The sequence below is a fragment of the Microtus pennsylvanicus genome, chromosome 14 (assembly GCF_037038515.1).
Source record: "Microtus pennsylvanicus isolate mMicPen1 chromosome 14, mMicPen1.hap1, whole genome shotgun sequence".
Lineage (NCBI taxonomy): Eukaryota > Metazoa > Chordata > Mammalia > Rodentia > Cricetidae > Microtus > Microtus pennsylvanicus.
The window spans coordinates 31449456-31463104 of NC_134592.1; the positions used below are offsets into that span (position 1 = coordinate 31449456).

General features: G+C 47.0%; 1 protein-coding gene across 1 annotated transcript; it reads left to right on the plus strand.

Annotated features, from left to right (window-relative positions):
- Nucleotides 1–58: 58 nt before the first annotated feature.
- On the plus strand, nt 59–13490 carry Fam161b (FAM161 centrosomal protein B). Its single transcript, XM_075947868.1, has 9 exons — nt 59–172; nt 2908–3227; nt 4235–4785; nt 5516–5865; nt 7526–7653; nt 10127–10291; nt 10516–10615; nt 11996–12138; nt 12521–13490. Exons 1-9 carry the CDS (start codon nt 119–121, stop codon nt 12591–12593), a joined length of 1884 nt encoding a protein of 627 aa, XP_075803983.1. The 5' UTR covers nt 59–118; the 3' UTR covers nt 12594–13490.
- Nucleotides 13491–13649: the final 159 nt, after the last annotated feature.

Consider the following 13649-nt stretch of genomic DNA (forward strand, 5'->3'; position numbering starts at 1 on the left):
CTGGACACTGGAAGCCAATCCGAGGCTAGCGCTACAAAGGGGCGTGGCTACCAGTGTCTCGCCGGCCGCGCTGCTGTCACCGCCGCTGTCGCCGCCGCTTCTGCTTCTGGTTAGGAAGATGACGGTGGGGAGATCTGCCGGGGCGCCCGAATGCGCCGAGTGGAGCCGTGAGGTGAGCGGAGAAATGAGGAAGCAGGATGCCTCAGAAAGGAATCCCCAAGAGGGGAAACTGTTTGGCGTTGCCGTGGAGACAGAGTCAGGGGCGTGTCACCGAAGGGCGTGGAATTACAATTACTTGTGCTTAGGTGTTAAGGGACTCTGTCTTGGGGACTAGAACCGCTTGCTTCTAGTACCAGGCTCTGACATCGGGGAGCGTAGCTATAACAAACACGAATTAACCTTGAAAATATTAAAGTGATATCCAGCTTCATATAAGTATCCAGAAAAGGCAAGCCTAAGGGGCAAGTCGTTGCGTGCGACTGAGGAAGAGGGGAGAAACAGGGAGAGGCTTCCAAAGGCTGCTAAGGTTTTGTTGTTGTTTTAGAGTAAGGAAATGTACTGTAGTGATGAATGCGCAGCTTTGCGGATATACTAAGGTTCATTCAACTGTATGTATGTCTACTCTCAACCTCATTTTCTAGAAAACAAGACAGATTAAACAATTTCCCCCAAATCTATAAAGACCAAAGGTAGGCTGCTGGTTGCTAAGGGTTGACAGAGTGAGAAACAATTTGCGATGGTTAAGGGAAATTAAAAAATAGCTACTAAAGGCTATAGTGTTTCTTTAGGACCATTGTTCTCAACCTGAGAGTCCTGGCCCCTTTGGGGGGCATATGGCCCTTTCCTAGGGATGGGATATCAGATATTTACATCAGGATTCATAACAGTAGCAAAATCACACTACAAATAACTTTATGGGGCTGGAGAGACAGCTCAGAGATTAAGAGCACTGAGCCAGCCTGAGTTCAATTCCCAGCAACCACATGGTGGCTCATAGTCATCTGTAATGAGACCTGGTGCCCTCTTCTGGCGAGCAAGCATACAGACAGACAGAAAATTATATACATAATAAATAAATAAATCTCCCAGCACTCGGGAGGCAGAGGCAGGTGGATCTTTGTGAGTTCGAGGCCAGCCTGGTCTACAAGAGCTAGTTCCAGGACAGGCTCTAAAAAGCTACAGAGAAACCCTGTCTCAAAAAACCAAATAAATAAATAAATAAATCTTTAAAAAAATAACTCTGATTGGGGGTCAGCCCAACATGGGGAACCATATTAAGGGGTTGCAGTATTAGGAAGGTTGAACCACTGCTTTACTGCTTTAGGGGAAGAAAGAAAATGTTCTGAATTACACTATGAGAATTAAGCAATTCTGCTTATATTAGAGCCAGTGCCTTAAAGAGTTGAGTTGTATACCATGGGCATTGTGTTTCAGTAATATTTTTAAAAAGAAAGAGCCAGCGTTATGGTTCAGACCTGTAATCCCACCAACTCAAGAGTCTAAAGGCAGGATCAAGAGTTCAAGGTCACCCTTTGATGATGGAGTGAGGAAGAGAAGGAAAGGGGGAGAGAGAATTGAGCCCTGGATCACATGCTCTTCAGCAGCGGAGCTAGGGGCACAGCACACACAGATCTTTAACCCAGATGGATGGCTCCAATTGCAACTAAGCATCTATCTTCCCCTCCTAGCCTAGTTCCTGCCAATCTAAGGGCATGTCAGGCCAGTCCTCCAGCCACACCAGCTTCTTCCTGTCACTTCAAGATTCACTTGAGGAAATAAAAATCAGCCTAAAACTGAGAATCAGACATTCCTGACCTCAGTGGTCCAGTTCTGCTCTCAATTTTATAATGGCGGCAAAGCAGCATGCATTCAGCAGGAACAAGACTTTAAACTTTTATTTTCTACTCGTGTGGTACTGGGGACAGAGCCTAGGGGACTAGCCCTGTGCATAGGTAAGTGTTCCGCTGCGGAGCCAAAGCCCCGCCCCAGATTTTCAGTCTTTCTCTGAATAGCCATAGGATCCCTGTGTTGGGCAGTGGCTGTGACTTGCAGTTCCTTGTGAGTCACACAATCAGGAGAGTAGCACACTGATGCTAAAACTCTGTCCCCGCACATTTGCTATAGTTTTCCTGGAGGCTATGCTATGAGTTGATGAATTTAATCCTGATTATTGGTACATCCTGGTGACCTCAGATGTGTATCGGCAGAAAAGCTTTCCTAGGGCACATTTGTGTTATCTTGTTCTCACGAGAATACAAGCTTCACGACATAGTAGGCACCCGGCCCAAATGTTCTTATATACACATGGATGAACGTGGTTTTGGTGCTGGTGCTTCACAGTGCTAGGCAAGGGCTCAGCCGCTGAGTTTCACTCCTAGCCCTTGACATATTTAAAAGCCGGTTGGGTGTTCTACTCTCATGTTGCTCTTTCACCTAGACACATCGTTCCTGATGCCAATCATCCTTTCCTGATGATGGTGTGGAAGTTGGCTAGGATGTGAGGAAAGTAAGGCTGTCGATGGGGAAATAAGAAGAGGAAGATGTGGAACAATTAGGTTAATCCCAAATCACCCTGGGAACAGAGGGTAGCCAAGGTCACGGGCAAGGTCACGGGCAGGCATCCTGGAGCACTGAGAACAGAATGTGTGCTTCCCTTGTTACTCAGGGTGTTCTTCGTGCTGAGAGGAGCAGGGAACTGGCATTAGCTCTCTGCACGGTCCCTACCCATAAACAGGCATATAATACATTGTATTGGGAAATGGCTTTTGAGTGAAGAACACATCTTACTTTTCTTTGCCCCTTCTTAGTCCCTAATATACCGGGCCTTATTCAAAGCAAGGTTAAAGTCATTTTTGAGTCTCTCTGAAATTACAGTTTAACTCACTATTGATTTCTCTTTTGTTTTAGATATTTCCCCCCAAATCTTCTTCAGACACTGAGCCAGAAGATGAGCTGTCTGGAGAAGGGCTGGTTTTGCCCAGAGCTGGAAAACTCCACGAGTTCCTCAGCCCAGAGGAGGAAACAGATTCTGCTTCTGACTCCACTGGGAGCTTTTCTAGGACCTTACAGGCTGGAAAGCAGAAAGGCCGGTGGAGTCGGCTGGAGTCTCTGTGTCAGTCTGACCCAGACAGTGGTCAGGACGGCTCTGAAGATGAGGAAGACTTAGAGACTTTCTTCCAAGACAAGAGCAGGGGGAAGCCACAGGTCCGGGACCCTCCATCTCTTCGGTAAGACATTGCACTCAGTGACTGCGCATCCCGGCACTGCAGGCCAGTCGTTCCATAGTTCAGGACCCTTGCCTTCCCTGTCAGACCACCTCTGGAAGTTGTCATTCATCTAAGACCCAGCCCAGAGTTAGCTCTGGGATCCAGCCTCACGCTGCGATTCTTTTGAATAATGCTATTTTCTGTCTATGGGTGTTCTGCCTGCGTGTACTGTGTACCATGTATTTGCCTAGTGACCGTGGAGAACAGAAGAACGTTGGGTTCCCCAGAACTGAAGGTACAGACAGCTCTGAGCAAACACTCTTAACTGCTGAACCATCTCTCCAGCCCACGTGTTTTGAGTCTTACCTGGCCATCCATCCTAAATAACTCTGGGCAGCACTTGCTTAGTTGAAGCACAGGAATGACCGACGGGATTCCTTTCCCAGACAGCCTTTCCTCCAAGAGTGACAAGGTTCATTGCCTGTGGCCAAGTCTGCCAATGTGTATATGCTCTATCTTTTATGTTTGTTTCCTGTCTTTTTGAGACATAGTCTCATATACTGCAGGCTGACCTTAAATTCCTGAGCTTCCTTCCCAGTTACACCTCTCAAGGGCTTGGATTACAGGCTTCCGCCACCACACTAGCCTTTATCTCATTTAATATGTACTCTCTTTCCAATAAGCTCATGAGTGGATATTATTTTTGCCACTCTACATGGGAAATCCAAACACCTCAAGGTTTGAATTGGATCCCTTGACTCTGCAGCCCTGTGCTACCCCACTGCACTGTTTATCTTAGGCAGTTATCAGAATGCAAAGTGGCAATTCATGCATGAATTCTTAGGGGATAGTTTCCATTGGGCCTCTGAGATTGCCTGTGGCAAGAAGGGAAGCCTTTGGGGCTTTGGGGCCAAGGCTAAGAAGCCTCTTGGTTATGATCTGCTGGGCAGGGGGGATGGTGTGGTGAGGGATGGGGTGAGGCACTAGCCTCCTGACTGCAGGGTCTCACAGTGCAGCTTTCTCCTCAGGTGTGGCTCCATGAGGCGCTGCAGCTCCATGACCAGCCTTCCCTGTGACTTTGCCAAGACACAAAACCTGCCAGCCTCAGACTCTGGGCCTCCCTCCCAGCACAGAAGTGTCTGCTCCTGGGCATCCTCCATCACTGTCCCTCAGCCCTTCCGCATGACACTGCGGGAGGCCCAGAAGAAGGCCCGGTGGCTGGCCTCACCTGCCTCCTTTGAGCAGGAGAGGCTGCAGGCCCAGAAACAGGGGCAAGAGGAGTCCGAGTGCTTTCGGCAGTTCCGGGCCCAGCCTGTGCCGGCGCATGTCTACCTCCCACTCTACCAGGAGATCGTGGAGCGCAGCGAGGCACGGAGGCGTGCAGGGATCCAGAAGAGGAAGGAGCTGCTTCTCTCCTCCTTGAAGCCCTTCAGCTTCCATGAAAGGAAAGAGCAGAAAAGGGAAGCTGCTCCACAGACAGACTCGGCTGCAGTGGCTCAGGCCAAGGTCCCCCCAAAGAAGGCCACTAGAAGTATCCCCAGGGCTGTTCTGGAACCAGCCCTTGGGGACAAACTCCAGGGTAAGGATACAGAGGCGCTACAGAGATGTACATGAAGGTTCAGGGACTCCACTGGTGTGGGGATTACCCCATACAGTCGGTGTAGGCCAGCAGAGAGGACTGGGTCTGTCCACAGTGGCTCTCCCCCTTCCTAATGCTGTGACCCTTTACTGCAGTTCTTCATGCTGTGCGTGCTGTGCTGACCCCAACCAGAAAAGTATTTCATTGCTACTTCATAACTGTCATTTTGCTACTGTCATGAATCGTAATATAAAATCTGATATAAAGGCTATCTCAACCCACCAGTTGAGACACACTGGTCTATAGAATGGTCCTACAGCAACCCCCCTCCTTGACCTGTCTCTGTAAGTACACGTGGAAACCTCTGGAGCAGCATAGGTACGGAAGCAAAGGTCACTACATAAAGGACCTCCATCAGCCAGTACCACTTCTAGCCTGCTGCCTGTGGGAGGGCCACCTGTCCCTCCCTCACCCTGGAGAGGGACTAACCATTGGGGGAATGGTTGTTAACATTCCTCTATTATCTACCACGGACTTTAGTGTTTAAATGAGGGTAAGTTTGGCCCGTGGTTGCCTTGCCTGTAATCCCACCTTTTCAGGAGGTCAAGGCAGCAGGGTTTAGATAAATTGGAGACCAATCTGAGCTGCACAGTGAGAGTCTGTCTCCAAAAAAGGGGAGAGTGTACTCCAGACTTATCACCTCTCCTCTTCCTTCACTGCCCTCTCACAGAAGCAGAGCTCCTCAGGAAAATTCGAATCCAGATGCGAGCCATGGACATGCTCAAGATGGCTTCGTCCCCCATCAGCACGTCCAGTAGCCAGACTCCCCGCACAGCTACCCGCACCCAGGAGGAAAAGCTGAGCTTTCTACAGACAGATTTCGGATTCCAGCCTCGGGTGAACCCTGGGGTCCCTGACTACGAGGGCCTTTACAAGGCTTTCCAGAAAAGAGCTGCCAAGAGAAGGGAGACCCGGGAGACAATACGAAACAAGCCCTTCCTGCTACGGACGGCCAGCCTGTGCCACACTCCACGGCCCTGTGATGTCGCTACTGCTGAAGGCGGGAAAAAGAGAACCCAGGCAGGTGGCAGGGAGGGCCAGGGTCTGATGCCTGATGTGCAGATAGAGTGGGCCCAGGTCTCAAAGGAAGGCAGTTACCTTGACATTTTTCTTTTTCTGTTTTGACCACCTGCTCAGTTGCACTCAGATCCACATTTGTTTTTAAGATTTATTTATTATGAATACAGTGTTCTGCCTGCACAAAAGAAGAGGGCACCAGATCTCATTACAGATGGGTGTGAGCCCATGTGGTTGCTAAGAATTGAACTCAGGGCCACCAGAAGAGCGGTTAGTGCTCTAAAGGTCTGGACTGTCTCTTCAGCCCCCAGCAGATCCACATTCTGTAAACTGAAAACAAGAACACACCTTTCCCACCTCCCTAGAGGGATTTCTGTAGATGTAAGTCCAAGCAAGCCTGAGAGCCCAGTCTGTCTTGGCTTTGTGTCCTGTCGCTGTGATAGAATACATTGACCAGAGCAGCTCCTTCTAGCTCGTAGTCCCAGGTTGCAGTCTGGTACAGCTGGGAAGTCACAGTGGCAGGAATTGAAGCAACTTGTCATATTTATAGTCAAGAGCAAAGAGCGAGCGGACACACTCTTGTGCTCGCTCTTTATCCACGCACACGACTGGTGGGTCTCCCCACTTTAATTAACATAATTAAGACAACCCCATGGACACGCCCCCAGACCACCTGATCCAGATTCTCTTCCCAGTGATTCTGGAGTGGATTAGATGGACAAAGCTAAACACTAGGATTGGGGGCTGGGTGGTGGTGGCGCACGCCTTTAATCCCAGCATTTGGGAGGCAGAGGCAGGCGGATCTCTGTGAGTTCGAGGCCAGCCTGGTCTACAGAGCTAGTTCCAGGACAGGCTCCAAAGCCACAGAGAAACCCTGTCTCAGAAAAAAAAAGACCCATATCAAAAAAATAAACAAAAACATTAGGATTGGTATACAAGTTTGGGCCTTATAACTAAATAAGATCTTGTTCTCATCCCCAGGGGTGGAGGTAATATTTTCATTTCTAGTCCTTCAATGAAACTGAATCCTAATTAGGATAGAAACTAATTGCATGGGCTGGAGAGATGGCTCAGTGGATAAGAGCACTGGTTGCTCTTTCAGAGGTCCTGAGTTCAATTCCTAGCAACTACAGGGTAGTTCACAACCATCTGTAGTGAGATCTGGTGCCTTCTTCTGGCCTTTAGGCATACATGAGACAGAACACTGTATACATAATGAATAAATAAATCTTTTTTTTTTTTTTGGTTTTTTCGAGACAGGGTTTCTCTGTGGCTTTGGAGCCTGTCCTGGAACTAGCTCTGTAGACCAGGCTGGCCTCGAACTCACAGAGATCCGCCTGCCTCTGCCTCCCGAGTGCTGGGATTAAAGGCGTGCGCCACCACCGCCCGGCTATAAATAAATCTTTAAAAAAAAAGAAGAAGCTTGGTGGTGGTGGCACATGCCTTTAATCCCAGCACTAGGGATGCAGAGGCAGGCAGATCTCTGTGAGTTCGAGGCCAGCCTGGTCTACAAGAGCTAGTTCCAGGACAGGCTCTAAAACTACAGCGAAACCCTGTCTTGAAAAACAAAAAACAAAGAAAAAACGATTTGTTTAAAAAAAAAAAAAGAAAAAAGAAAAACTAATTTCATGTTGTCACCAATGCCAGCTCTTCTTTCTTGTAGAAGTCCCCTCAGCCAGCCGCTACCCCCTTGCCAAGGAGTCATTCTCTGAGTGGTCTTGCTTCCTTTTCTGCCAACACCCTCCCTGTGCACATCACAGATGCTACCAGGAAGAGGGAGTCTGCAGTCAGGTGAGTAAGGAGGTCACAGCAGACCCATGGCAGAACTAGAGCTGGTCCTGCTGCTGGGTCTCTTCTGCCATTATCAGAGACACCTCAAGGGGCTGGAGGAATTCTCTGATGGGGTGGGAATATGTGCTCCCATCCAACAAATCCTTTTGAGGTCTTAGTCTGTGCAAGACACGATGTCAAGCCAGAGATACCCTGGGGAACTTAGAGTGTAATATGAAGTCCGAAATGTGGGGTTTTTCAGGTGACTGCCCTGTCTTATGAGCAGTCAATATAGAGGACTATGACGACACAGGGGCACCTAGGGTACTGGTCTCACATGTCTAAGGTAAAACATGAAGGATAAGAATAAGGAGGAAGGGGCGGGGCGATGGTGGCGCATGCCTTTAATCCCAGCACTCCGGAGGCAGAGGCAGGTGGATCTCTGTGAGTTCAAGACCAGCCTGGTCTACAGAGCTAGTTCCAGGACAGGCTCCAAAGCCACAGAGAAACCCCGCATCGAAAAAACAAAAAACAAAACAAAAAGAATAAGGAGGAAGGGACTGGGAGATGACTCAGTTGGTAAAGCATTGGCCGTGCAAACCTGAGGACCCGAGTTCAGATCCTCTGTACCCTACAGTCTGTGCCTAGTCTGTGTCTACAGTGCTTTCTCTTTCGGGTCAGTAGTGGATGGAGAGAGAAAATCCTCCAGCTTGTTGGACATCCATTCTAGCCAAAATGGGAGTTCCATATTCAGTGAGCAGCTGCTGTCTCAACATAAGGTGAGGCCAACTAGATGGCAGAGTAGATAAATACACTTGCTGGCGAGCCTGCCGACCTCAGTTCAATCCCTGGACCCCCGTGGTAGAAGGTGAGACTTGACTCTTGCAAACTCTCCCTGACTTCCACATGCATACTATGAAATATGCCCCCTCTAAGGAATAAGGAGGAACGAGTCAGACAAAGGCTAGAGAGACAGAAGTTTCCAGAGAAAGAGAATGTGTAAAGCCTGCCTATGAGACTGTTAGTAGTATTGTATTATTTTTGTCCAGCCTGCTGTCCCTGGCAGTGTGCTCAATGATCTTTTCTTTTCATAAAAAAAAAGTCTAATCTGTGGACTTTCTAGCAGTTAAGCTGACCTGCCTCTGTGGTGCTGTTCTCATTTAGTCAGAGTGAGCCAGGGAGCCATGATCTAGCTGAGCCTGAGCTGACACCCCAGTTCCTCCCGAGAGGCTCCCAGGGTGTAGCAGCAGTACCCTATGTCCCCGTCTCACCTTGCAAGAATATATTTAGGATGTAGTGATACTCCCTCCCTCCTCAGATTTCATGGCTGCTAACCCCAGGCCAAGCGCACCAGTATCCCAAGGCCTAGGAAGCGACCATATATGCTGCCCAGTGGCGGGGTAGGCACTTAAGCAGATTAAACTTTGGTGCCTTTCTTCCTGCCGTTTGTATTTCTACGTGCAGAGTCTTTTGGGGGAACCCACCACAGAACTCTAGAGTAATTACATGAACTGAGTGCTCCAAGTTGAACCCACATTACCTACATTGGAGGCCTGTTTCCAGACCTTCATGGAAATGGAGATTTGACCTCTCAGAGAACTGGGAGCCTAAGTCACTGCCTGCACAGTGGTAAAGGGCAAACTCGGGAATCCACCATCCTGGTTCTGGTTTTGGTTTCCCTTTGTATTCTGAGTAGCTGTGAACAAGAGACTTTCTGCCTCTCAGTCCCATGTCAGAAGGGGCCTCATGTGTCTACCTCATCAAGGCCTTGTGAGAATTACATGAAATGTAATGGTCTTTGGCTCCTGGTAGGCGGCTTGGTAAACGGTAGCTGTAGTACTGTGCCAGATAGGGGAAAAGCCTAGCAGACCTACTGAATTTTAGCTGTGTAAAGCCATTTTAACTCGTGTCTTCTGAAGAAAAAAAAGAAAGAAAGAAAATGGGTACCTCTTGGTGGGAAATCACAGGACCCAAAGGGCTGGAACGGTATCATCTACCACTGTTTTCTACTCCAGAATAGATGTTTGTTTGTTGAGATGGGGTCCCATGTAGGGCAGGGACATCCTGAGCATCCAATCCTGCTCTCAAGTGTTAGGATTTTTTTACCACCATGCCCATCCCCAGAATCATTGTTTCTGTAAGTGTACTTGTGGCAAATTTATAGAAAATATCTTATTCGTAGAAACACCAGCTAGGGGCTGAAGATGGCTCAGTGGGTTAAGAGCATGTACTGTGGAGGACTTGAATATGGGTCCTAGCACCCACACTGGGCAGCTAACAACCGCTTGTCACTCCAGCAGACTTGATGCCCTCTCTGCACCCTGGGGGCACCTGCACTCACATGAGCACACAACCCTTCAAACAAACAAAAAAATCTTACCCAAAACAAAACAAAAAAAACCACTTAGCTGACTTTGACTTTCCAGAGAAGTCACTAAGATTGCTTGCTTATAAATGTACCCACGTTATCTCTCACTTTTGCTTTCTCCTTTAGAATGTCACTTGAAAAAAAAGACAAATCAGACAAGAGCATTCAGTGGCTGGAGATGCACAAAAAGAACTGTCAAGCCATGTCTAAATCAGTAACCCTGCGGGCTAAAGCCATGGATCCCCATAAAAGCCTGGAAGAGGTGTTCAAAGCGAAGCTGAAAGAGAACCGGTCAGTGTCCCCTGTGCTCAGAGGAGCACCTGGGTTAAGTTCCAGCACACCGCAGGCTTTGAAATAACAAGATGGAGTCAGGGTAAACTGAGTCATCAAAGTCAGTCAAGGATTTTGGCAGGCAGTAGGAATTCAGTGTACGTGGGAATGACTCTGCTTAATCTGAATGAAGGGTTTTCTGATTAAAAAAGATTGGTTGCTTCTAGAAACTTTGTTAATTCCAGGAACAATGACCGTAAAAGAACAAAGGAATATAAGAAAGAATTGGAGGAAATGAAGAGAAGAATACAAACAAGGCCCTATCTCTTCGAACAAGTTACCAAGGTAAACTGAGAGTCTCAACTCTTCTCTGCCTTGAACCAAGGCTTCTTAGAAACCGTGAAAAGATCTTATTGTGTGAGTATCAGAGTTTTCTAATACTCAGATATTCTAAATTGAATGCCATCAATTTGATTGTACTGAATGACCTAGGAAGTTAAAGCAGAACACTTCTGGGTGTGTCTTTGAGGATGTTTCCAGAAAGAACTAACTAAGGAAGGAAGACCCACCCTGACTATGGGCAGCACGATCTCATAGCTGGGGCCCAGGTGATAAAAGGTGCGGGCACACATTCTCTTTGATTCCTGGCCATCATGATATGCACAGCCCCTGCCATATGCTTTTACCTCCATAATGTTCAGCCTTGCCAGACGTTAAAGTGACAGGGCCAAAGGACTATGGTCTCAGACTTCTGAAACTATGAGCCAAAACAAGTATTTCTTTTCACTTTTTAAAATATAAAGATATTTGAGACAGGGTTTCTTTTTATGTGGTACAAACTGACCTATAACTGATTGAGTGCAGGCTGGACTTGAATGTACCATCTTCCTGCCTTAATCTCCCCTTTGCTGGAATTAAAGAAACGCACCACCACGCCCAGCGTTTACATTGCTTATGTCAGGCAGTTAGTTAATGACAAAGGCTATTTGTTTTATTAATGCCATTTTACTCCAAACATAGGTCCGTAAGGGTCAGGGTGCTTGCTTTTAAGCACCCCAGAAATCTCTTTCCAGAGATCTCCCTAAGGAAGCTCACCTCAGGCAGTTAGGTGCTGTGTCTGACTCTGGTTCAGTGTGGGTGAGCGCTCCATCATACGAGTGTGTGCTATTCCTAGGTAATGGTGGATGTCCTCCTGCTGCAGATACCCCTTCCCCTAGAATTTACTTAGGCTGACCTCCTTAGGTCCATTTTTGTCAAGTAAGCTCATTCTTCTTTTCACAACAGATCTTTCAACATACTAGAACAAAATACAAAGTAGCCTATGGTTTTGTTCTTGAATCAGTAAAACAAGATAGGCTTCTTCTGGCTATATAAGGACCATTGTCATTCTGCTAAGGATTTTAATATGTTAGTCTTCCTGATGATGATGGTTTGGGTGCTTTTCAAAGGTGGCTCTCAAATTAATTAACAGTTGACACCTCCCAGAAGTGTTAGAATACAGAATTGTAGACCTCGTCCGAGACCTACTAAATGGAAACCTGCATTTGAACAAGATCCCCATGGGGCTCCTTTTTACCAGCTATGGCTACGAAATAAGCCTCAATGTGATTGTTGTGCCAACTTTTGTCTAGCACTAAAGGTGGGGGTGGTGGAAGGGGCAATATTATAAAGACTGATTATCATAATTCGCGAGACTTCTACAGTCAGCCAACTTCCACTCCACAGGCCCTTGCCAGGAAAGAAGCAGAAGAGCGGTATCGGGACACCCTGAGGCAGGCTGGCCTGGAGGAAGAGTTTGTGAGAACCAAGAGTCAAGGCACACAGGCTGTGCAAGGCAAGAAGAAAGCCAAAGCTAAGGATTCTCCTAGGTACTGAGACCCTCGTATCATCTGTGGCTCTAACTTATCATCCCCAATGACACCACTAGGGGAAAATTTAGGGATGTTACTCATTTTGAGTTTACAGTCCTATACTTCCACAACAGCTTGTCCACACATCTCTACTTGTGAGATGATCAAACTGCTTGGCTGGCAGACCTCTCCTTATAGCTAACTCCCTGGTATCACCTCTTTCATAACTAATACGTCATAAGAGAAAAGCAGAATATTACTGTTATTTCCAGTTTTATTGTTTTAATCCCAAGTAATTCCTGTTTTTATCTTTAAAATTATATTTCTACCAAATAATGAAAATGCTGAGACCATTCTTAAGCCTTATACATCCTTTCAATTTACAATATTGTTTTCCCAGAATCCATGATACTATAAAACTCAGCATCCAAGATTCATGGCAGGATTTAGATGATTCTGGACCAGCCTGCTGACCCATGGAGGAACTGAAGAGCAATGGCTTGAACAGCTAATCAAACTGCTTGTTGAAGCAGTCCGTTCATCATTACCACATCTGATCATCAAGCAGCCAACTAGGTGAGGAGCTTGAGTTTAGAGCCATGGCTACTGTTAGGGAATGGGAGAAAATAACAACAGAAATGGCTTGAAGAGATGGAAGTAGAGTCGAAAGCAGAGGGGTCCAAGGTTCTTGCTTTGCGCTTGACACTAAGGAGTGGGCACAGAAAACAAGGTAGAAGCCCACACCTATGGAGTAGGTACAAGAGGAATGCAGGTAGAAAAAAGGAACTAGAGATCCAGGGCTGCCAGACCATACACATTCTCTTTTTTTTTCGTTTTTCGAGACAAGGTTTCTCTGTGGCTTTGGAGCCTGTCCTGGAGCTAGCTCTGTAGACCAGGCTGGTCTCGAACTCACAGAGATCCGCCTGCCTCTAGCAGCCAGAAACCTGGTGTCCTGGCAACCACACCTTTAGGAATACTGTGCATGTAATAAAACGTAGGTCTCAGTCTACATCTGCAACCTGACGCACAGGCCCTAACACTAGCATCTGATACACAGGAACAGGTCAGTTGTTGTTTGTAGGATGTCTTCACACCCCTTGCCTCTACCTACTGTATGCCCTGTAGCACCCATTGCCAAAAATGGCCTCTAGAGGGCAAAAAAAGTCCTGGATTGAACATCACTGCTGTAGAAAGCAAAGAGAGACTGATAATTTTGGAAAAACAAGTAATTGCTATGAACTTAGTCTCCATACTAAAGGATAATTATGCATGCCAATAACAAACTCAGAACAGCAGTTCTGTTCTGCCATTCTTGAGAACACAGCACTATGTGAATGTTTGTAACAGCATAAAATTCATTTTACATAAAACTTCTGAACACTGTGATTTTGTACTAATAAGTAACCTTCGAGATGTTTTTGTCAATTAGCTGTGCTGTAGGCAGATAACAGGCTAATAGAAGCCAATTTCTCATGTTAAACCATTTCTGGGAAAATTACCATTTATTACTGCCATTTTCCAAGACTTAG

What these genes read in the sequence shown, in the direction of transcription:
- Fam161b (XM_075947868.1), top strand. Translation starts at nt 119, where the DNA reads ATGACGGTGGGGAGATCTGCCGGGGCGCCCGAATGCGCCGAGTGGAGC. An exon ending in GCGGGAAAAAGAGAACCCAG is followed by an intron (nt 5,866 to 7,525) that starts GCAGGTGGCAGG and finishes TCTTTCTTGTAG; the next exon opens with AAGTCCCCTCAGCCAGCCGC. An exon ending in GCGAAGCTGAAAGAGAACCG is followed by an intron (nt 10,292 to 10,515) that starts GTCAGTGTCCCC and finishes TGTTAATTCCAG; the next exon opens with GAACAATGACCGTAAAAGAA.